The following is a 24091-nucleotide window of genomic DNA, read 5'->3' as shown; positions in this document are numbered from 1 at the left end:
TGTACTTTAGATTTTGGATCCCAGTCTGTATTATTTTTAAAGCTTCATTATTAACCCCTAACTTCATTAAAACTGCTCAGATGAGTGCTACTACATTGTTACACATAGCACTGTCCTTAGGCTGCTGAGGGAACACATCTTACCTAAATAACTCAACAAGTGATGATAGCCTTTGACACAGCTTCTGGCATGCTGTTACATCACACTGTTTCATACCTTCCCATGCTTTCTTTCACTAACAAAATCTTTCAGGCAAATAATACTTTTTTTTTTTTTTTTATTTTACACATTGCTTTAAAAAGCTACTTTTTTATTTAATCAAAAGTCTCTGATACCTTTTAATCACTTTGCTTTTTTGTCTAAAGTTGAAAGTTTATTGAAAAATAGCAGTTTACTCCTAATCACTTTTCTCACTGTCGTGATCAGAAACTAGATGTTCTAAGATTTTCCATAATTTTATCAAGTTCTATCCTTCCTGTTTTTTCAACTGGTTTCAGTAAGTTCTCTTCACTCCACTGCTTATTTTGTCACATTTCCCAAGTTTTACTATAACCCACTGCTTGTTATATTGCTGTATGTTCTGGAGGCTATTGAGATATGAAGAGCTCTTGGCATATTACTCTAAAAGGCATATCTTGTACACAGAAAACAATCTGCTTCTGAAGTTAACACTTAGCTTGCTACATTTCCTTCCTGATGAAATAAAGTATAACTGTGACATTTTATTTGGTCATTGGCTTGATGCAATTTATTTGGGGCTTTGACAGGTAAATAAAATCCTGCTGTTTACTCGTGACTTGCCAACACTGTTAGGATAGGAAGATGTATGTCTAAACATATTAAAACACAGATTCATAAGGCAGATGCAGTATGACCAGTATGACCTAAAAAGTCAAAGTGTGTGTATATATATGTGTACATATATCTTAGAGCAGTCATTTCTCTGTATGAAGAACTAAGACAAATTGCACTGAAAAGGATTGTGTCGAGGGGTGAGTGTGGACATCCACTGCCACACTGCTCAGCTGACTCTTTGAGAAGCTGCTTTGCTTCTAAAACTTCACTCATGAACTTCCCTCAAAAGTTCAAGTTATTTTCACCAAGCAGCTCCAGTCATATTAAAGCTATCAGCTTTTGAATTTATTTTTCATATTTCATTACAACTTTGTTAAAACTCTTTTTATAGAGATAAAAAAACTGAGAGTCCAAACAGCAAAGTTTCTGTAAAACCCCAAATACCGTTCTTTGCTGAATATTGATCTTGTATCACTTAACACTCAGAAACACTTTAACCTGAAGAGTGAACAAAGCCATCAAAAATAGGAAGTATTCAGCCAAGGTCTTTATTTTTCAGGACATTAAACATACTTCTTTTATTCCAATTAAAAGTTGCAGCAAAACAAGTTATTTGAGAGAAGAGTACGAACTTTGACTCTTTCCATTTGTATTTGTCTGAGGTGTTACCTTTTCTAAATACAAAATAATTTATTTAAAAGTACAACTTTCCCTTTTATATGAAAAGATAATATATATTGTCCAAAACACAATTTCCTTACACTCTACTAAACACAGACGGGTTTGGCTAGAGGCTACAAATCTTTAGGTTCTCCACTGATGCATAAACTAAACAAAAAAGACAACCTTACTTGTTTCAGAAAGCTTTATTAGAATAGGAATCTTTGAAGACAAACACAAAAGATTCTAATATGTTTAGATTTTATAATGTAAACAACTAATTTAATGCATCACTAACAATATACAATACTCGCCATCTTGCAACATGAATGCAAGGAAGAAACTGATGTAATCTGTGAGATATTTCAAAATAATTAATTTGAAAATAAAAAAAGAACTTTTATTGTGTAAACTCTCCTTGTTTGCCTTTTTAAAAAAGATCAGAAAACTGCAGCACTTGAACCTTTGTTAAATGAAGGTAACAAGCAATCTTTTGAACTGGCCTCTAAATTAAGAACATGTAATTGCCTGAGAAAGGGTATTTGATCAAAAGGGTTTTAAGTGTTACTTATCAGGAGAGTTCCAAAAAACTCAAGACTCAGTTTATTTAAATGAGGGCCAAGAAACTTTCAAATTATCTTAAAGTAGTTTGACATGTCTAAATTGTGTCTTTGCCAGCATGTCAGACTTCCTTGCTAGTATTTTCATTCTGTAAGGGCAAATGGGATTTTAAGCACTTTTGGATCAAGCCAATGTTTGATGCCTCCTTTTAATTTCCTTAACTCCCTCTCAAACACACATCTTGTTGCTTAATTCTTTTGCAGCTTATAAAACTATGGCAAACATTCTTTTACCCTTTTTTTTTCCTATTCTTTTCCTCACAAGCATGGACATGATGATTAAAAAAAAAAAAATAAAAAAGTAGTTCTATACACTGAGCCTTTACTTTTTATTTAGTTTGAAAGAATGATCCTGTTTTGTGGCATTCCAAAATCAAGCCCCAGGTGCTGCAGTATTATCGAAGCTGCACTCACAGGCACAAAGGTTCATGTAAGTCCAGCTCCCCAGTAAATCACTGATAGTGTCTTATTATAGCACTTCACATAAATGACAATGAAGTATTGAATAAAACATGACAACATAAAAATCTCGTCAAGTCATAATTTCATACAGCATGCTGCATTAGAAAAAACTACCCCAATTATTCAAAGCAATACTGAAGTAGAAAATATTTAGGAGGGATTATGAAATAAGACTGACTTGCTGAACAGCCCAATGTTTTGAAGAAATGTCTAAACAGGCATCCTATGACCTCACAAACCATCTAAAATCTTTCCATTACTGGGATAAGCCTTATATCCAGTATCAGCAAAAGTTGTTATTTTTATCTGAGTGACTGAGGCATGGTGGGGACTTCTCAGAGCTCCACTGCTATCAGCATAAGAGACTTGAGGCTTTGGCACTTGTCTTACTTTATCTACAGCCAATACAAGAGATTCAGCAACGGCAGCTGCCAAAAGGCCCTTTATGAATCCATGCCATGCAACCAAGTTTTAAATGTTCTGAAACAAATGTAAAGGTCTTTTACAGACAGCTGAAGAGCTGAATGCTGAGGAAAGAAAGATCTTGATTTGTCTGCACATTATGCTTAGAAAAAATACACAAGGGAGGAAGACAAAAAGACTTTCCAGATACTGCTGAGGAACACAGTGACTCCATTTGAACATTTCATACTGGCTTAAATTGCCTTTGTAGCTTGGTCTGGCAGTCTCAGCTCCGGGTTCGTGTGGCAACATCCACCCACAAGGAGCACGTGGCTGGAGGTTTGAACAATGCCACCACCAGCTGGACACCTACCCGGGGCAGGGGTGGGGCTGGCTGTAGAGCAAAGCAAGCATATTCCTCCAGGAAACATTTATACATTGGAAAGAGCAATTTTGCTTTGGCTAAACTGCTCCCAGACTCAGGACAGATCTTCTGCATTTTAAACTGTTAATACCTTTGGAAATTAGAAGTTATCTATTATAGTTTCTTTAGCTTTATCCACTTGGGGTGAACACTAAAGGGGAAGATTCACCTGATGGTTAATACTGGACTGTGAAAAAATCATAGCTTAAGCCTCTTTAACTCCCAGGAGGATAACAATCCTTCTTTTCATGATTCAGATCAAAGGGGTTAATATCAAATGAGAATTCCACCAAACTTTTCTGCTCATGCAGCTCTATTGAACAAACTGTTCACTGAGTCAAAAACAGGAGTGCAATGTAGTTGCCACTTTGTGTTCCTGGGGCTGCCCAGCTGTGCCTCTCTGCAGCATAAGAAGGGTTCCTAAAGAGGGTTCGTGGTCTTGTAGGGACAAACATGGAATAAAACTTAAATCTTCTGCATCTTGCGTGAGAGTGTGAACTCCTGAGCTTATTGGTAAAATAGTTCATCATCTTTCCCACCAGTTTTGTAAATCTCAGCCATTTTCTTAGTTTTACTACAAATGCCCAAGTACAAAATTAATTATTTTTTTTGGCTAGAAGCATTTTTTTCTTTATTTTGGACCAATTTGAACTGTTGGGGTTTTTTTTGAGGGGATAAAGGATGAGAGAGGAGATTTTGGACTGTAAAATCAATTATTTGTACAGCCGTAAGGATCTGTGGAAAACTAGGTCTCACAGTCTCTCTAATGATGGGAAAGAGAAAGAAGGAATATGAAGAAATATTGATAAAATTTAAAGTTCAACTTAAGAGCTCACTGCATTGGTTTTGCTTGATACCTCCATTCTAGTGTTTATTATCTCAAGTCCTGGATCCTTGAGAGAGAGAATTACTTGGAAGCAGTCTCACATTTAGCATATGTGAAGGATCTTGCTGGAATGAAGCATTAGTATTAGAACAAAGGCAGTCTGTAAGGGCTGTGAAATGGAGGACACGAGAACATACAGAGCTTCTGGGGATACAGAAACTCCTCTATCAAGTAGGGACATTGCTCATTCGATGCTTTGAAGAGAAGGCTGGTTGGTGACTCCTTCATGTCTCTAACAGTGGGATCTTCTGACTCAGTCAATGATCTTAGAAAACCAGTGTGACTACAAAAAACCTGTACGGATAATGAATTTGGAAGCAGACAAAGGGACTTGGATTTTATGTTAAATGAGCTATAGGAAAGAGTATAAACACCTTTTTCCCTTAGATGTCTGACACTATCCATAGGGCATCAGTGACAAGCATGTAAAAAAGCGAAGTGAAGTCATTTTCTCAGGTAAACTATTAGTCATCAAGCCAGGGTAAGTCTTCAGCTCTTTCTTGATGGGGTATTTTAAAAAACCTCCAAGATAAGAAAGCAAGCACGGATGTCTAGGAACTGAGTTTAATCACAGTGCTCCTCAACATTGCTCCACAACTTTCTTGTGCTCATACTAACAAAATTACCTGTTACTAATGCCTAATTACTAACTAGTAATTACTTATGATTCCTGACCTCATTTATTTCCCCTTAAGTCCATTGTCAGAGCATTTATTATGAGATTCTGGCTTCTTGAAATGAAGGGGTGTAGGATGTCAAATTTAGTTTCTGCTTGCACTGTGTAGATCAAGGGGTTGAATGACAATTGTGCAAACCTAAAACTATGAAATTTCATTTGTGCTAGATGCATGCATAATGCCAGCCGTGGGATATTATTTCAAGAAAAGTGGAAAAATTAGGTGGCAAACAGAATTTTGGCAAAAGCACAGTTCTTCAGATGCCACATGTGCAAATCATTATTTTGTCTTGTAGAATGGTTAAGGAAATGTAATTTGAAATGCCAATTATATAATTAGGGTGTTAAGCAACTTCACTGAATGACAAGTGCTTAAACACAAATCAACAAACAGACATAGCATTACTTTGAGTAGTGTGTGGAAAATGCCACAGAACAACTCTAGCTAGCACTGGGTGGGCAACAAAGTTCAGTGTATATATTTCTAATGTCTTCTTTGTCTAAAATGGAGGTGCCTACAAAAGCTGCGCTTTTACTCAATGTTAGTTTTAATTCATAACTTTGAAAGGCTTTACCAGACCTAGAAAATAATATGGACAAAAGTACTAAAATTAAAAAGCTGCCTGTCAGGAGTTAAAATGAAAAATCTAGATCTTTGTCAATCCCAACTGCAAGACAAGCTACTTGGGGGTGGGTCTCCTTCCACTTGATTTTTGCCTCTATCTCTGTTACTAACTTTTGTCCAGTAGGTGTATGCCTATCCATTTTTAGCTGCTGAGTAGGAGAAGAACCTACCTCTGTTGTCTTCCCCATGTTTTTCCCTGACAGGGAAAAATCTGTTAGATTTCTTGATAATACAAGTGGGCTGAATCTCCTGCTGAAGCGTGACAAGGCAGCAAAGTGACATTTTTAGCTTTTCCAAACTTCTCCAATACCTTTCCCTTTTAAGCTTCTTCCCTTTCCTTACAGCCACAGCAGCAAGAAAATTCAAGATTTTTGCATTCCACCATTGTCCATCTGAGCCTAAAGTAACAGCAAAACAACCAAACCAAAACCAGATTGCAAACTTAGGATAGCGAACTGCTGGCCTGTGGTCCATGGAAGGTTGGCTCATTGTATGTTGTTAATGCTTCTCTTTCCACTTCCACATGTTACACTGCACTGAAAGCTTGCTAAGGTATTTTAATGCAAGCAACTACTAAGGGTGCAGTTCCAAAACAGCTAAACTTTTGCAGGTCAGGGCTGCTAGAGCCTTGTTCTTCCTCCCTCCATGTGCCATTCCTGATGTCCTATTTGTGCCAGATCATGCTACTGCACAGTGAACAGCTTTAAGGGTACTAAAGAAGACAAACATTTCTACAAGAAATTAACTTCTCTGTACTGTTAATTTTTGCCTCATCCCCTTTAAATGACATTTTAAAAGGTTGCTGCTGTGGAAATGGATGGCTCCCTCTCCTCTTGGGTGGGCAGTCCTGGTGTCTCCCTTGTTTCAGCAGTGACATTCATCTAAGCCCCAGTGGATCAGTTCAACTCACTGAGCTGGATAAAAGCTTGTTTACGCCTAGCTCAGCAGTTGAGGAAGCAGGCAGGACAGGAGATGAAGTAAATGGGAGAGAACAACCGAGGCAGAGTGTCTCACCTTTAAGAGACTCAAAAGCTGCCTCCACATGGCCTGGGCAGGCTGTTCTAGATGGCCTTGCTTCAGCAGCGGCCTTGGACGGGGTGACCTCCAGAGGTCCCTTCCCACCTCAACCATTGTGTGATCCTGTGAGCCTCACCACTCTTGTGAAACCTCACCAATAGCAGTCAGGAGGATATTTCACATTTTTTCTCTTTTTCCAACAGAGGAAGACAGTCCCAAAAACATACATGGTGTTTGTTCGTCATTAGTTCTGAGTTACATGCCAAGTATGTAAGATAGGCAGAGACTGCAACAGTAGCATTTCATACCCTGCTGACATTGCTGTGTAAACAAACATGCATACACAGAGCACTGAAAAATCCCATTATGCATCTTCAGCAACAAGCAGTCACATTAGGAATCTGCTCAGGAAGCCCTGAATGACAGGACTGAAAGAGACTGGCAAGGAGATAGGCATGCCTTGGTTTGCATTTTTTTCCCCATTCAGCAGTTAATTAGTAACCCACTTTTTGAAAATTAAAGATTACACTTCCTGAACAAATACAAGCATTTGATCTTGGGCTCATCAAGGAAAACTTTAGCAGCTGCCAGGGAAAAGCAAATGTTCTGTCACGTACATCCAGACTGACATAATGCAAAACAGAAGATGAAGAGTACAGAGAGAATGTACCAATACTTCCACACACAGTGGTGGAGAGCACAACAGATGAGGTAAAATATCAAATAGCAGACAACAATCCAGTGTGCCTAACTAAAACCTGATGGGATGACTCCTTACTGCAGCATCAACCTAAGAGACAGAACAGAAGAGTGAAATGTGGTGCTATACATCAAAAGTTTAAATTTCTGTCCTACATGAACTGGTTCTTTTGGAGCATTGGGACTCAGCTGTGGTCATGCTTCACCCACCCCTGAAGGTGACAGAGTTGTCAAAAAGAGGGCAGCAGACAGTGAGACCCCCTCCCTTGAAAGAGGAGACCTAGTTGTGTGAGATGTTTTCATAAGATCCTGATGCTGAAGGGGCTGCAATGGAATTGCCAAACTTTGGGAAAACTGCTAGAAAATTTTTACTTATTAAAACTAAAATTTTATCATTTTATTGAAAAAGCCACCCTGAAGAAATAACCACATTTACAATAAGTAAAGTGGAAATAAGCTGACAAGTGAAACATGTATCACCTAAGGAAAAAACAAAAAGACAAAAAAGGATATATGTATTTTTTAAAGAAAACCTTGACATTTTTTTCATTTTTTGGTCATGTCCAGGAGAAAAAAAACCCACTGTGAAGTTAATCTCAACATCTAGAAAATCCTAATTTCTCATTACAAAAAAAAAAAATAATTTTAATTGGAAATTATTGTAGCATCCAGTAAATCATCTGATTTTCTGACCTGGAAAGGTATCTTAACAAAAAACACAACCCCATTTATCTTTTCTGGTTACAGCACTGGACAAATTCTTGTCCTCTGCATACTCACTGACTACACCTTTAGTTATTTTGGCTTCTGTAAATTCCCTAGATGCTGCCTCCTGAGCATGCTCTACAACCAATTCTCAGACCATAACAGAGATGTGGAGCTTCATATGTGTGATGCATTTGCTATTATAGTGCAAAGTTCTTTTCAAACCTTAATGCTCCAAGCACCTTCCCTTGAGCCTATCACCCATCTCTTTTGTTCCCTAAGAACTATTCCTGCCCTTCCTGTATTCAAATGCCATCAGGAGCTGCTCACATCTGGGCATCCCCAGTCTCTGTTAACCCTGCCCAGAAATGTCTGCTTGCAGACTAGCAATGATGGTTTGACCACATTCCACTTTGCTTGCCACTGCTGTCTGCCAAGCTTTCCATCACTGATTTCTGAAACTGCTGAGCGTGGCATCTTCCTTTCAGTACATCCCCTCCCTGCTGGGCTCTCTGATCAAGTCTATCTTAACAGTAGCTCTTCCACTTCTACAATTTCTGCCCCTGCTCATTCTCTTTCCAGATATTTTTATACTTGAAAATAAAAGTGTTATTAATGGTAGGTTAAATATAACATTAAACAATTGGTATCTTCCTGCAAAATACAACTATTCCATTCTGCACACTGCAAAGTGCAGAAGAGTTCTAAAACTACAGTCTAATATTCAGCATAAATATAATAGATAACATTAAGAAAGCAAGGAATAAAAATATAGGCATAAAATGTTCATTGATATCACTTTAACAGCACAATTAGGTGAAGTAAACAGCTGAACTCAGTAATAAACAAATGGACAGTATTGCCAGTTCCAAAAAACATGCATGTGGTTAAAACCTCCAAAAACATCAGAAAGTATTAAAGCAATGAGACTTTAAGAAACTGCATTACTCTTTGATCTGCCTCCTGAAATTCAAGTGGAGAACTGGTCACTCTTCAATGAACATTAAGTTACTTAGAATTAAAAATTCACTTGTACAGGCAGAGTACTCCATGGCAAGCATTCAAAAATCTCAAAATAGGCCCCTGTTCTTTCTCATCACTAGCGGTGACTTTTAAATAATTTTATTTAAAAATGAATGTTCATATTTTCAATTTGCCTGCTGTTCAGTAAGCCTTAAGAACACACCCAAGATGTTTATTCCTTCACAGCTATGACAACCACAGGAGTGTGATACCCCAAAAACACTCAGTCACTCAGAGCTGTAACATCCAGAAAAACAATTGTTATAAAGCCACTAAAGATGGCAACATTGCAAGTTTCTAAAATATATATGTGAACATGGAAGCTGAGTTTGACACTGGCTTGTTCATGGCACAGCAGAAGTATGTCACTTCTTAGATTGAACCTATGTCACGGCTGTCTTGTTTGATGTAGGGCATCAAATTCAACCTATCTACCCTTACAGTGAATCCAGTGATATTTGTTGAGTGCAGGACATCTATAAGAACTTTAAGGTATTGCCTAGAGTCCTCCAGGGAAAACATAAATCTCCATTTCCTTCAATTGCAAGCATTACATCTTCTAACTTACAGTTCTTAGTGTGCCTGCACTCAAGAATTCAAAGAACTCTCCATGTGTCACAGTTCGCTAAAACTGGGAGATATTTATTTGTAGCAGTAACCAGAAATTCAGGTTTCAGTAGTTTGAGATGCAGCAGTGAACAAGATGTCTTTTTTTGGTGGGGTTTTTGATCACTCCTTCTGCATAACTCTATCTCTTTATCCCATTTCTGTGGCCTTCAGACATTGACTGTCCCCTTTCCCTGCACTTTCTTCATTTTCTGCCTCATTCCAACTATTTTTTGCTTATATAGCCTCCTATCTATGATTTATTCCCCTTTCTATCTCCTATTTTTCATGTCTGGAATTTTCTCAGTGACACAAATAAAAAAACTATCTGGACTTCCTTTCTGTTACTTTAAATCACCCACTTTCACTTTGTTCCCCAGCTTTACAATACATGCCTGAAGTCCATCATAAACCTTGAGGATAGGTTGTATCCAGTCCCACAGCAATGTAAAAAATACCAGGCTTTACTACCATTAAGGAAAAATTCAGCTTTTATTGAGAAAATCAATAGAAAGTGGTGACCATTTTAACTAATAGCTACTTGTAACTAAATTTTAATGAAAAAAAAAAAAACCTCCAAAGAATAGTTGCTGTTAAGGAAAAAGAATTTTAGAGTTTTAGTCAGATAATGAGAAACAGAAAAAAATAGAAAAAAATAGTTCAGGAAAAAAAAATTATGAACCCCATTAAATTCTTATAAAAGAGGTTGGCATACCTGAATGCAAAACCCAGCAAAATATGTGGAGGATAGACTGCAGTGGTGCTTTAAGAATGTTTCCCATTTTTTTCTTTTTGTCAAAGGAAAAATGGAAGATCAGCAATTGCTTCCACAATACTGCTTCATGACCAAATGAGATATGCCTTGTCAATCAGACATTCAAAATGCACACTAATTAGTGTACCAGTCTGATATGTTTATATTAATCTAAAATTGCTCAGATGAAGAATGTGGGGAAAATATTTGAACTCATTAAAATCACAAGCTAAACCAATCTAAAGAATGAAAACTCCCTACAGAGTACAGGAAAAGAGCAAGAGACTTGAAAAACTGCAGTGTCAAGTCTTGACATATTTGAAACAGCCAGATAATGTACTTATGTAGGATTGTAACCACTTTGGTATCTGCTGGTAACAAATCTCCCACTGGATATGAGTAGGGAGACACATTACAAAAGACAATTCCAATCTAAAAGGTATTCTATAGTGCTGGAGATGCCACTGGCAACATAGTTTTCTTTTATTTTTTTTTTCCCTTTTCATTTCTATTCCTTTTTTGTTTTTTGGGTTTTTTTTTAATCAGCTTCCACATACCACGGTCCTATGGTTATTCTTCCACAATATAGTGATAAATAGCTTTTTTGTTAGATACTCTCACACAGCACTTTTTATTCCTTTTCCCTCCAAAATATTCCAGAATCTCATTCCTAAAGTGTTCCATAAAAATACCTCTAGAAATTATAGAATCAATGTTTTAAGACGAATGTGAGGAAAATGATTTTCCTAAGCACAGAAGCCGACAATTCCTAATGTCAAACTATGCCATGCCTCACTACTGAGGCACAAATCACCATCCCTCCACTGAAATCACAGGCTTCCAGGTGATCAGCCCATCCTAATAGCCATAAAATACTACAGACATGATTTAAAAGTCACAGATTACAAAAGTTAAAGAAGAATTTCTAAAATTCAAGTTTTATAGCATACATAGCATCTTGCACTTTTTTGACACTTTAAAATGAAGTTCAGTTTGACAAAAGTGCAGTATTTCTGTATCCTATTTTTAAAAGAGTAAAAACCATCCAATCAACCTACTGTGTGTAAAATTGTAGGAAACAAGGGAAAACATACCAAGCACACAGGAACAACAGAGAAAAGGGAAATTTTCTTTTAGTTAGTCCATTAATAGCCCTAATTTTTTCACTAATTCATTAATTCCAGTGCCTGACAAACACTTAACTTGCTAATGACTCTTTTTCTCTATTTATTCAGGTGATGGAAAATGATGCTTTAATCTAGTCCTGCTATCCCCTTATCAAACACAACCCACCAATAGCATCCCTTTTCCCCAGAAAATGAAATTCCCTCTGACAGTTAGGAAAGACATGAGCAGAAATTTGTGCATCCTGTCCAGTGAGTGGATCTATTTTGTGAGCCACGGGTTGGCATTTGGCTTTCAGATTATTATTTTATTTTGCTCTTGGCTCAGATGAAATCTTTGCACAAGTGATGTGGGTTCAGTAACACAACCACCCCATCGTGCAATAACAAAACATTTTTCTTTCCATTTTAAGAACCCTGTGGAAAATTACGTAACTAAAACCAATTATGAACATTTTTTAAACTTCAAATTGAAACAAGATGAGGAAATTCCAGCTACAAAATGGCCCAAGCAAATTAAATTCTACTTTAGAATGTGCTATGATACAATCTTTATCTGTGTGATTTTACGCAATTTTTTTTTCTTCTCAGAAGAATATCCTGTTTGGAGCACTGAATGGGTACATTTGGGGTGAAACTAAAGCTGCACATAATCTGGAATTTCCTAATTTCTGGGTGCTTGACTTTGCAGGCTCAATACGACATTTTCATCTAGAGGTCTTAAATATATAATTATTTGGATGGCTTAAATGTGCTTTTTGCTTACAGAGTCTTTTTTCTGTTTACATATCATACTCTAGCCTAAATAAATGCTACGACAAAGGCCAAGCTGGCTGGTAGCCCAGAATGTAGTTGTTACCAAATTGACAGGGACCACCTTAAATTCATTGAAATGTCTAAATATCATACTTGTGTTATAACTATATTTTAAAATCCTATCTTTACTGAAAGAAAAATGGAGCAGCTTTAGAGCAGCATAAACAAGTTGCTGGATGAAATGAGAATTAAATGTTAAAGTATGGTCTGACTTACCACAGCTCTCCATTTCTGTAAAACACCAAACACTTAAGGGCAGGAAGTATCCTCATGTTACCATGTAAATAACTAATGGGCTTAGTTTATGTTAACAACTAACTTAGGAACTTGCAATAAAAAACCCACCAAACAAAAACACGGCTAAGAGTGTCCGAAACTTTTCCCCAAAAGTAACTAATTCTACCAATTCTTAAGGCAGCTTTCCCTTTTTTTCTTAGAGGATTTTGCATAGAGTCTGATAAAATGTACAGCAAAGGTGAACACAGTACCATTTAAAGATAACCTGCAAAAGCAAGTAAACATGGTAACTTTTTCTAATCTACTGAAGATATGAAAGGTGCAAGGTTTGGTTTAATCCTTTCTTCTACTTGTTTCCTTTTTGCTTTTAATACTTTCAGAGTATCAAAGTCTTGTCTTGCTTTTATACATACGAGTGGTGGAGGAAAAGACAACAAGAATGGAAGTCCCCCTCAGTTCCCATCTGAAGCAACAGGGTGATAAACGATTAACATTGAGCCTTTTTTTTCTCTTCTGGCTTTTTGCCAGAAGCTTGAATTAAATGTTTTAGCAACAGCCAAACAAAATGGGAGTTTTACAAAGTCTGATTAAAAATGCCTTTCCCCTCTCAAATGCCAGTTTCTTGTGACAGATGATGGCTAGAGATGATGGCTTCATCTCTCTGCTTTTCCAACTGCTCATAATCTTCTGACAAAAACAGAATAGACAAGACCTGATACACACATAAAAGCAAATAAAACCTTTGCAGAAACCTTACATCTGACTTTAAAACCAAAGCAAGCTCTTCAGGCTTTTTCCTAATATGTCTTAGAAATATGTAAAAGGCAATATAGTTTTGTCTCCTTTTCATTTCACTCTTTAGATCTAATTAGGATTTTAGTAGGGCAAGAGAGGCAAATCCCTATGACAAGAGCACGCCATATGAAAAGCACAAGATGTGTCGAAATTTTAAATTTACTAATGCTGACATTCTGGCCTTACCAGATATTAATAAAATTACAAGAGTGTGGGGTGAAGGTATTATACCTGGTCATGGCTGGCTTCAATGGAGCTTCCGATACCTTGGAAAGTCATCTGCACAGGAGACAGTGTCAAACAGGTCATACACTCTTTGCCATTTTGTCTATCACTGTAGTGTACCTATAACAGAATAACATACGTAATCTGCTAAACACCAGGTTTGCACAAGGGAGTCATGCTAAAATACTGTCCCTTTTCAACAAGCTTGTAAGAAGAATTCCAGACATTTACATTGAATTCATCTTTAATATCAAAAAAGGAGTGTGTAAAATAGTCTAGATAGTCACATGCTGAACTGGGGCCAAAGTTTCCATTATATGCCTGTTGCATAATTTTTGAACTGCTGAGTTCTTGAGATTCTGACATCTTTCAGACTGATTTCAAGATGTTGTATCTATATAAGAAACTAGCTTCAAGTTAAAGTTTCCAACCTACGTGTCATTTTTAACAGCATACTGTAGCTTAGTTATAAAACACCCAAGTAAATCATTACAACCTCCAAAAAATTGCCAATAATAGTTAAAATTTTCTGATTGTAATTCATTTCTAGTAAAATCCACTAACTCTTTTGACATTACTATTATAGTACATATTTCAATTAAATCAAAATGACAGATAAAATGGAGAAATCACATTCTTCTTGAGATGTCTAGACTATCCTTTTCTAAGAGTAACTCCTTCCCTGTGGGCATCAAGATGTGCATCTTGAACCTGAACTTGCATGAAATACAGAGGAAGATAGTGCTTCTATTTGAATTATTCTCTTTGTCTTCAGGTTCCCTTCAGCTGGTTTTTAAATCCCCTAAAGAAAGGATGGATTTTAACATGATGAAACAAAATGAAATTAAATGTTGCTAGTGTTTCATTATTAAGAACAGGTTGCCACTCATGCTGAATTGTTGAAATATTACAGTTCTCTGCATAGCTCCTGACTTCTAGGCAGGCAGATCAGGCACTTTGTTCTACAGGAGAGGTGGAATTTAGTTTATGGTGGTAATTTACATTGACTATGTGACCCCTGTCAGAATTGGAAAGAGAGATCAGCTCTGCTGGAGACAGACCTTTTATGTTAGTATCTATTTACAGCTGTAGAGCTCTCAGACAAAAGGTACATGGTAAAGCCTCATCCTAACTTTTAGGCTAAAAAACAAATCCTGCTATTCCTGAAGACAGCTAGGAACTACATTAGGTTTATTCCTGTGAAAACAGTTTAGTGACAATATGACAATTGTAAAGCATGTATTAAATCCTTTGTGCCTAACTCTTCTCTGCCACAGGTGCAATTGGGAATGCTTCAACTGAAGTAAAACCAGTGCAAAACTGGTTAAGAGGAAAACAAAGTCGGTGCTACGTTTCAAAATTACTTAAACGGCAACACACCAAAACAGTTTTGCCATGGCCAAAAGTAAGATATAGAATGCAAAAGTCTTGTACTGCGTACAGAAATACTGATTTCATTCAGCCCTTCTTAAAGCCTTCTGGATTATTCCTGTCTCTCTTCCTCTCAACCCCCACAGTATGTGCCTACTAAATTGCTTGTGGCTCTCTGCCAGAAAAGCCATACTACTTACTTAGAAACCACAAGAGGCCCCTTCACATATACAATGGTTTAACTTTGATTAATTGAAAGAGGTATGAAGGTATGAAATTTGGCTGACAAATATAAACTGAAGTCCTTTAAATGTCAGGGACTACTGTTATGACAAAGGCTTATCAAGCTTCCACAGCTAGCTGCAAAGTAGATTTTCTGCTGAGTATGTGCTGTGGGAATGTGATGTGAGAAATGCGGCAGCAAAGACCAAGAGGACGGTTCTGTCCTGCAAATATGAATGACATTGCAAAAGGGGCAAAATCTGGTGGCTAAGAAAAGCACATATGTAGAAATGGGAGAATGCCACTTTCTGAGCTGTACAGCATATTTGTAGGCTTAGTTTTCGTAAGAATAATATGAGCATACAATCCACTAGTGTCCACTGGAATAAAGAATGACTAACAAGCTGAAAGAACAGGAGATAGCCAGAGGAAAAAGTATTTAATGACACTGCTATTTTCAATAGCAGGTTTGACTCACATCCCTTTTGGAGTCCCACATTGAAATTGCAATAAATTCAGAATTTTGGTGTCTCTATAGGCTTAACTTTCCCAAAAGGATTTCATTATGCACTTTTGGCCTCATCTCAATATACCAAGGCCTTCTTTTGTAATTTCTCAGACAACAGATCTCTAATTATCTCTTGCTCTGTTGAAGCTCTTCAGCTGAACCAAAATAAACACTTTCTGTATTAATGATATGAATAGTGATATAAAAGACAAAAGACTGGACTTTAAATAGGAACAAATAAAACTTTGTCCTTTCATCAAATCTCTCTAGTCTACAGATTTGTGCAGTCAGAAGAAACATTCAGACTTCGACATTTGTCATGCCTATGTGCAATTTCCCACTAATCCTGTTTTGTTATTTATCAGTCCAGTTACTACATTCTCACACTACATTATTCCTTTCCCCTTCAAGTTTGATCTACGAGCCAAAATCTGCAGCTTTTTTATTTACCTATTAGAGCAGAATGTCCAAAATAGGCACTCAGAAAGAAATAATAGTAGTCAAATAATTATCAAATAACCCAAATAGCAGCAGATAGTTCTTGACTTTTGGCCAGCAGCATGTTACAAATATTTCAGTTTATATGTCCATGCTATTATTACTAAGTGTGGGAAGAATCTGAATGTCTATAAAACTCTTTCAAGAATATCATATCTTTTAAAGCAGAGCACAGCAAATACCTGAGTCAGTATCTGTGATCAAGGGGTGATGACTGAAGGCTGGACAAATGCTCTGATGGTGATTACGAAGCCATTATTGAGAGTCATAATGACAAAAAGAACACTTTTCTAAGTTCCTCTGTGCCTTAAAGAGTCAGGAGTGCTTAACTACAGCCCATCTCACCATACCTCTGTCAGGCAGGTTTTGTGGACAGACTTTAAATGACTCATCCAAGCTGGACTGGACTGACTGGCACTGCTGGGGCTATAAAGCATCATTAAGGCCTCTGGCCTAACCACAATTACTCATTTTCTCTTTCCTTATGTTATGGGGGTAAAAACAAAAGTGTTATGAAAATAATTACTCTATATGTCCAGGACCTAATTTCCCGGCTTCACTTTTTATAATTAAGGGACAGTCACAGATTAGCCCAGTGCATCTAAGGATTAGCAGCAATGAAATTTCACTCATTAAAATTCAGAATGTTTTATTTAGATAACATGTAAGCAGAGATTTGATGGAAAAGAATTAGGATCTGGTTAGAAAACAATGGCCAGCATACAGATGTCTCTAGAAAGAGCTGTGCAAGTTTCTGAGCAAAATGCAAGACTCCAGCCTCAGACTCTTATGAGTGATTTACATGTAATTCTTCTCCAAGGTTTGTCTACACAGCACAGAGCAGTGTCACCACAAGAAGATCCTAGCAATAATTCTAAATGAGACTGCTCATTTATTGGGAAAAGCACACAGCACTGCCAGCTTTTCTCTTGGTAACTACATAGACCTGAGGTAAATCATGTGTAGCCAGCACAAGAATCCCAAACACAGCACTCCACGGCGCTGTGTGGGCAGGGCACAAAACCTCAGTGCGTAAAACACAAAGGGCGTCCCGGACATCAAAATACTGAAATAAATTCTAGAAGTATATTTTTTTGCAATGCCATGGATTTATTCACACATGTATCCATATTCACATGACAGGCAAGTGTATATTCATTTTACAGACTGCTTCAGTCAGGAACAAGCAGCACGATATGAGTATATATGGATGGGTACCATTGTTTGGAGTGTGTATATAGAAACTTATGTGAAGGTCTGAAACCACGACTTATGCTGAAATTTGGCCCCTTGTTTTTAGTATTTTAAATTACTGAAGAGATGCAAATATTTTGATGGGCTTTTATAGTGATACGTAAAGGAAGATATAAGATGAATGTGTACAATGTTACATATGAATGGGGAATGGCAGAGCCAGAACTTTTAACTTTTTACTGCATAAAACTGTATAGGAAATTACATTTTGGGGTATTTTTATCATAATGCTGCTTCTCAAGAAGGAAATTTCCCATTTCTCTCATATTTATATAAAGATGCCTCTTCAATCTACCTTTACTATAATACCCCTCCTTACCTGCAAGTGTTCTGATGGAAACTGCAAAAATATTTCAGGATTTATGTTGCAATAAGCTGCTTTAAAAACTGGACCAATATGCAATTTCAGATAATGGCCATAGTTAAACTGCAGAAATTATTCTGTAAATACAGTTTTTCTAACTTCAAGAACAGCATAGTCTGCTGGCCTTCAGCATGCATGTCTGAATTTGAACATCTATCCTTTTGCATGGACAAGGGTTGTGGTTTACTGAGTCACAGCTGAGGAGGGTGAGAGACTTACTGTACTACTACTTAAATCATTAAGCTTGACTATAATATCCCAAACTACTGTTAGGAACAAGTAACAAGAGTCTGAAGGGAGCAAAAATAAAGGCTACTCTTTTCACACACTGCTGCTCAATGTTCACAGTTTGAAACAGAACTTCTGTCAGGAGAAACATTTTCTTTCTTGAACATTTAATAGTTTAAAAAAAAAAATAATACAAATTACAAAAAGAGAGAAGTCATCTGTGACACTGGAGTTCAAGTTTCCCAACTGAAAACTAATCTGAGTCAAAGCATCAGCAGGAGTCTTAGAATGCTAGACAGAAATAAACTAGGTAATAAAATGCCATTATGTTCAGCAACGCACAAATCTTCTGGATTGACAAGCCTGGACTATTTTGTTAGAACAAAGGATGGTATTCCTTTAAATCTGACCCACAAAAGGAGAGCACCCAATTTAGTCCTGAGTTTACAGAATAGTTTCCAAGATTTAACATAGGCTGCTTTGGATTTACAGCAACAAAAAAACCAGAATGGGCTCAGAAGTCAGATGTTAAAATAGCAATTTTGATTTGGACAAGAGTCTCATGAAACAGTTTACTTCCTTTTGCATCCTGGTGAAAAGCTGTCTTTTCCATATGGGTCTTTTATCTTCCACTTTATGTTGTTCATCTACAGTTAGTCATGTCAGCTATTAAAGAAAAAATGAAACAAACCTGTTTGAGCTCAAGTCTGTTTCATGCTTATTTATTGGTGAAGAAATACTTCTGGCACAAAAATAAATTTCATTTACTTGCTCATTTCAACCATTTTCTCAAAGCCAATTTTAGCAGCTTTCACCGTATAGTATTCTAGTACTTGAAAGCATGAATCCTTGTATTATATATTATCCATAGAGGTTTCCTAAGAAATATTAGGTTAGTTTCTTCCAACACAGAGCAGTATGAGAGAGATTCCAAATACCATTTTTCATTCTTACTACCTGTTTTACAATTCTTTTTTTTTTCAGTTAAAACAAACACACAAAAAAAAAAAATAAAATTGAGGAAAAAATCCCATCATCTAAACAAATATTTTAAAAAAAGTTGAAAAACAGACACAAAAACCAAGTCCAAGTTGGAAAAAAAAAAAACCTATCCCAGATGAAATAATAATACATACAATAAAAAAAAAAAAAAAAAAAAAGAAAAAATTAAAAGAAAAATTCAGAAAAGAAGCATTGAATCAAACTGTTTCCTGCAATGCTGGAGTTCCTTGATGTAGTGCGATTACTAAATATAGTATTTTACTAATCTCAGCAGGGCGCTGGCTAACTGCATGCCCGTCAGATGTTTTCAACGGCCACCCCCTGTGGAACAAATCTAAGGAGCGCATGAAAAACACCCACATTTTAAAAAGCCCCCTTGCTAGATCATTAAGGAAAGATAAAGGCCTGTACATTGGGATGTGATATATAACACAATCATTGTGCCAAGAAAACATATGTTTGATTAGCGCGCCTCAGGTTCATTAATCGCCGTGTCTGCTTCACAGCAGTGGGTACAGTTTCCACTGTAGCTACTGCACCAAAGGGTAAAGACACTTGCTAGCTTAAACACTGACAGTTCAGCAGTAAATCTTGAGCTATTCCAACATGCCTCTCTCACACAGTTTGAATAGCAGCTGTATCATAGCTTTAAATCTTCATTAAAATACAGTCCTAGGGTTTAGACTACAAAATAAACCATTACTGCACCATAAATAGGCAACAACAAGCAGACTAAAGGCATTGCCACAGGTTACTGTGGCAGTATTTCACGCTCCTGGCTACAGTAAGGCAGATACTTGACATCTACAGAAAATAGCAATGAACAAATAAGAGGGGGAAAAAAATTACTTGATACAGTTTCCAAAAAGAATATATAAAATATCTGCTAAATGCAAAGCAAGTGTAGCTGAAGAAGCTTGTGCAGGGCTTTTTTCCCCTGCTATTTATATATCCTCTGAATTGAGAGCTCCTGTTTCAGTGATTCATGAGAACTGGAAGGCCGAGCCATGTACTATGCTCAGTCAAGTAGGGGAGACCCAGCTCTCTCCGACCTCTGGATGTGATGTTTGGTTCTACAGAAGAGAAAATCAGCTGCCATTATGGCACAGAGGATAATCAGTGCAGTAAGGTGCTTATTGCTCACCTTTCATCTGTTAGATCTTAACTCAGGAATGTTTTGTGTCCCTGCATAGCACATACAAAGTGAGTAATTGTTTACAATGGCTGGCACTGAGAGGTGCAAAGAGACCTGTTTGTCTGATAGGAAAACTGAAATCAGGAGGTGAGACTTTCCATTAAAAAAAAAAAATCACACTTACATTGAAAACTACCTGGCTACCCTGTTCACTTCCTCTGTTCTATAAATAAGATATGTATTTTTTTTTTGTCGATATAGGAGAGAGTAGCTTAACTACAGTGACTTTAAACACTTAATACAACCTTCCCCCCAAATAAATAATAAAAAAGTAATCTATGATTAAAATTAATTTAAGATAAAAATTAATGAATTACTCAGAAATTAACACAAGGCAAAGCCCTACAAAAGAACGTAAACTATAACTCATATGTTTTTTGCAGAGACAACTTGTCTGCCATACACCTATAGAACAGGTAAATACTGTGCTTTCAGAGAGAGGAGCTTTAATTGATTTTATGATTCACAGTGAAAGGAAAAATGAAAAAAATGGCAACCCTGAGATCTCCTGTTTTCATCACACGGCCTAAAAAACAGGAGGGAGGTGAGAGGGTATGTTTTACTAATAACATTCTTGGAGGATGAGCATGATTTGGAGCATTAGTGGAGGAGCTTGTGTCTTGGGTATCAACCTGAACAGCTCATGACACGAGAGAGGAACTTGGTTAGTTTGGAAAGACAAAATTGCTTGAGTTTGAAATAACTTTCTAGCAACAGCATGAATGGAAATATGTTCTCAGGAACACTCTTTTTCAGGATGAAGGTTGTCACTGAAGTGAAGAGGGAAGCAAACATTCATGATTCTCTGTTTACAAACCATGTGTGAAAGCCCCAAAAGCTGCGTTAATGAAGGGAGAACAGGATCACTGTGAAACTGTGAATAGAAAATCAGCTGCCTGATTTGGCTAAGAGATCTGATGCTGGTACAGACACTGATGTTGTGCACTAACCTAAAAATAGGGCAGTATGCATAAAGAAACACCCTTCTTTAATTAAAACAAGAAACAACCATTTCACTTCCAAAAATTACCCTGCTCCATTGTTTTGAATGAGAAAGAAGGAGAAGATAGCTAAATAAACCTTCTCTGAAAGCCTCAGCTTCAATCACAGAGAGAGGAATAAACTCTAACTTGTCTCTTTTCTCCTTCTTCACCTTTTCTTGTTGCTTCTCTTTTTAAGGGTTTTTTCTTGAGAGCTGAATTCCCTTACTATAATTAAAACTAAACCCTAGTCTGCTATGAATTCACCACTGCACCTTCACATTTTTGCCAACTGAAACTTCCAGTCTTTCAAAGTTTGGGCTCTATTCCAAGCCAAGGTCTGTAGCTAAGTTATCAAGTCACATCAGGATTTACTGAGAAAGATTTTGGCAGAGAATGCAGTCCGGTGTGTTTAGTGCTGGCTGCAGTATTTTGAGAGATCCTGATAGCTTTTAAACTTTCTCATACATAAATCCCCCAAATTCTAAAATTGGCTATCAAAATATAACTCACATTTTTTCCACAGACCAAGTTACATGCAGGGATATGTGGGAGGATTTCAAACTATTATTTGCAAGATGCCAAGCAGACAAGCTAAAATGTTACCAAGGTGACATCCACACCACACCTTAGGACCCACACACTATCAGTACCCAGTGATTCTCTGTTTACCTTCTTTCCTTTCAGAAATTGAAACAAAAAAGAGGCACCTGGCTGTTTCTGGAGACAGGAAGAGCAAAACTTCAGCAGTGCTCGAATAGAAGAAAGCTAGTTTAGATAGAATTCTGGCCAGAAGCCAGCTAGTTGGATAGCTTGTGCTAGATTTGCATTTGTTTTCCTAATTCTGCATGCTCGTGAGTCAATTTGGAAACACTCTTGCTGCAGCGAATACTACCTCCTGCAGTATGCTCTGTGAACAAATAGGCTACATTTCCACATTGCATACCTTTCCTTATGGAAAATAATATGAGAATGATTTTTATGTTTATTTTTTTGCGGAATGCTACCACCATTTTGACTTCCTTTAAGGTCAAAAATAGGATAATATGAACTAGATGGTCTGCAGTCCACAGAATCGTTTCTGAAATAAATGGAAACTATAAAACCACTTCTTGTAGATCTACCTTGGGTCACTGCCATCAGCTGTGGTACTGCCTACCTTCCCTCAGAAGTTAGGTGATTAAGAAAACCTATAAACCAGAATGCAATGAAGTCCAGGTGCTTCATCTTTTACATGAGGCTCTCTCTGAAGATCAATTCTTGCTATCATCTTGTTCTGTTTTATCTCTCCCTCTATTTCACATTCCCAACATATTTTCTTTCCTTTGGCTAGTCACATAAATCAGGGTTAGGAGACCTAGAAGTCCTTTCCTACATAACACAGCCATTTGATGACAAGTTGCTTTTCAGTAGCAGGACACCTGCAAGTTTCTGAGAGCCAAGTAAAGACTCTCAACTATCAGGTAGCCTGGAGTTGTGCAAATCAGAGATGTCCCTAAAATTGTCAATAAAATCCTGCCTGACTTGCTGTCATTCTTGAAGAATTTTTTTTTTTCCCTGTAAATACAACAAAGAACAGTAGTTGTCTTGAATAAATGGGTAAGTTTTGTAGGAAGTAACCTGAAAAAAAGGTGTAAGTCTTCTTCCAAGCACAATAACTATAAGTTCACATGGATAAAAGGAGCTCTTATTGACCTCTGCCCCATGGCATGCAGTGGCAAAGATGTTACTGAAGCATAAAAAGCTGTACCAGTTTTGACTGGGATGGAGCTGCTTTGCTTCATAGTAGCTTGTTTAGCCCTGTGTTTTGGCTTTGTGACCAAAAGTGTGCATAACACACCTATACTTACTGCTGAGCAGTGCTCACACAGCATCAAGGGCTTTTCTCCTTCTCACACCAGCAAAAAGGCTGGGGATGGGTAAGAAGGCAGGAGGGGACACAGGCAGGACAGCTGATCCCAACTGGGCAAAGGGATATCCCACACCATATGGCATCACGCTCAGCATACAAAGCTGGGGGAACAAGGAGGGTGGGGGGTGTTTGGAGCGATGGTGTTTGTCTTCACAAGTCACTGTCATGTGTGATGGAGCCCTGCTTTCCTGGGGATGGCTGAACACCTCTCTGCCCAGGGGAAATGATGAATGAATGGTTTGTTTTGCTTTATGTGTGTGTGTGTGTGGCTTTTGCTTTCCTTACTAAACAGTATATATCTCAACCCTCCAGTTTCTGCACTTTTACCCTTCTTGATGTTCTCCCACACCCCACAGAAGAGGAGTAAGAGCAGCTGCATGGAGCTGAGCTGCCCACCAGGGTATACTTGTAACAATCCTTTCTGGCACCCAGTGTGGGGCATGAGGGGTTAGAGATAACAACTGATGTGATCAGAGTATGCTATACCAAATTTATATCTGTTTAGCTATTAATTGTCAGGCTCCTGTGCTTGCCATGGGACTTGCTTGCCTGGATGTAGATGAGTAACTAGTGCTTGCTAGTGACTGCTTTTTGCTTCTGCTGTTTCCTGTTCTTATCATCCTATCCTGCTCTGCCTGGGAACATACTGATAACAGGAATGGGCTGGCAGATGGCCAGGGCACTGCTGCTGCTCCTGTGCTGGACAGGCTGGAACTCAATGTCACAGGACTGTGACTGTGACTAAAATCATGATGGTACAGCCCAAAACATACATGGCCATGGAGCAGTTTATACTAAAGCAGGCAATCCTCTAAAGGGAGAGTGGTCTATGGATATTGGAATTCTGGAGCAGCTACATCCCTAAAGGATGGTGGTCTGTAGACATGTCCACACTGCTTCACATGGACTGTGGGCCTGTGTGTAATCTCAGACTGGAGGGGGGGTCAAGGGGAAGAGTCCACTGAATTGCTGAATCCTATAGTCTGGTCCAAAGGAATGAGGCCTG

At 37.6% G+C, this 24091-nt stretch overlaps 1 protein-coding gene across 23 annotated transcripts in view; it reads right to left on the bottom strand.

The window, feature by feature from the left end:
- The window catches only part of STAU2 (staufen double-stranded RNA binding protein 2), a 172129-nt gene that overhangs the window by 47716 nt on the left and 100322 nt on the right, over positions 1 to 24091 (bottom strand). For 17 of the 23 annotated variants that reach the window (XM_086884642.1, XM_086884733.1, XM_086884724.1 and 14 more), the window contains one exon: positions 13558 to 13671. The exons of the other annotated variants lie outside the window; for them this stretch is intronic. In XM_086884642.1, the coding sequence (XP_086740768.1) occupies positions 13558 to 13671 (114 nt within the window). The remainder of the gene's footprint in view (positions 1 to 13557; positions 13672 to 24091) is intronic. 23 annotated transcript variants of the gene reach the window in all.

The sequence above is a fragment of the Cyanistes caeruleus genome, chromosome 1 (assembly GCF_971803275.1).
Source record: "Cyanistes caeruleus chromosome 1, bCyaCae1.hap1.1, whole genome shotgun sequence".
NCBI classification, from domain to species: Eukaryota; Metazoa; Chordata; class Aves; order Passeriformes; family Paridae; genus Cyanistes; species Cyanistes caeruleus.
The sequence above is the reverse complement of the archived record's forward strand: the minus strand, read 5'-3'. Positions and strand labels throughout refer to the sequence as shown.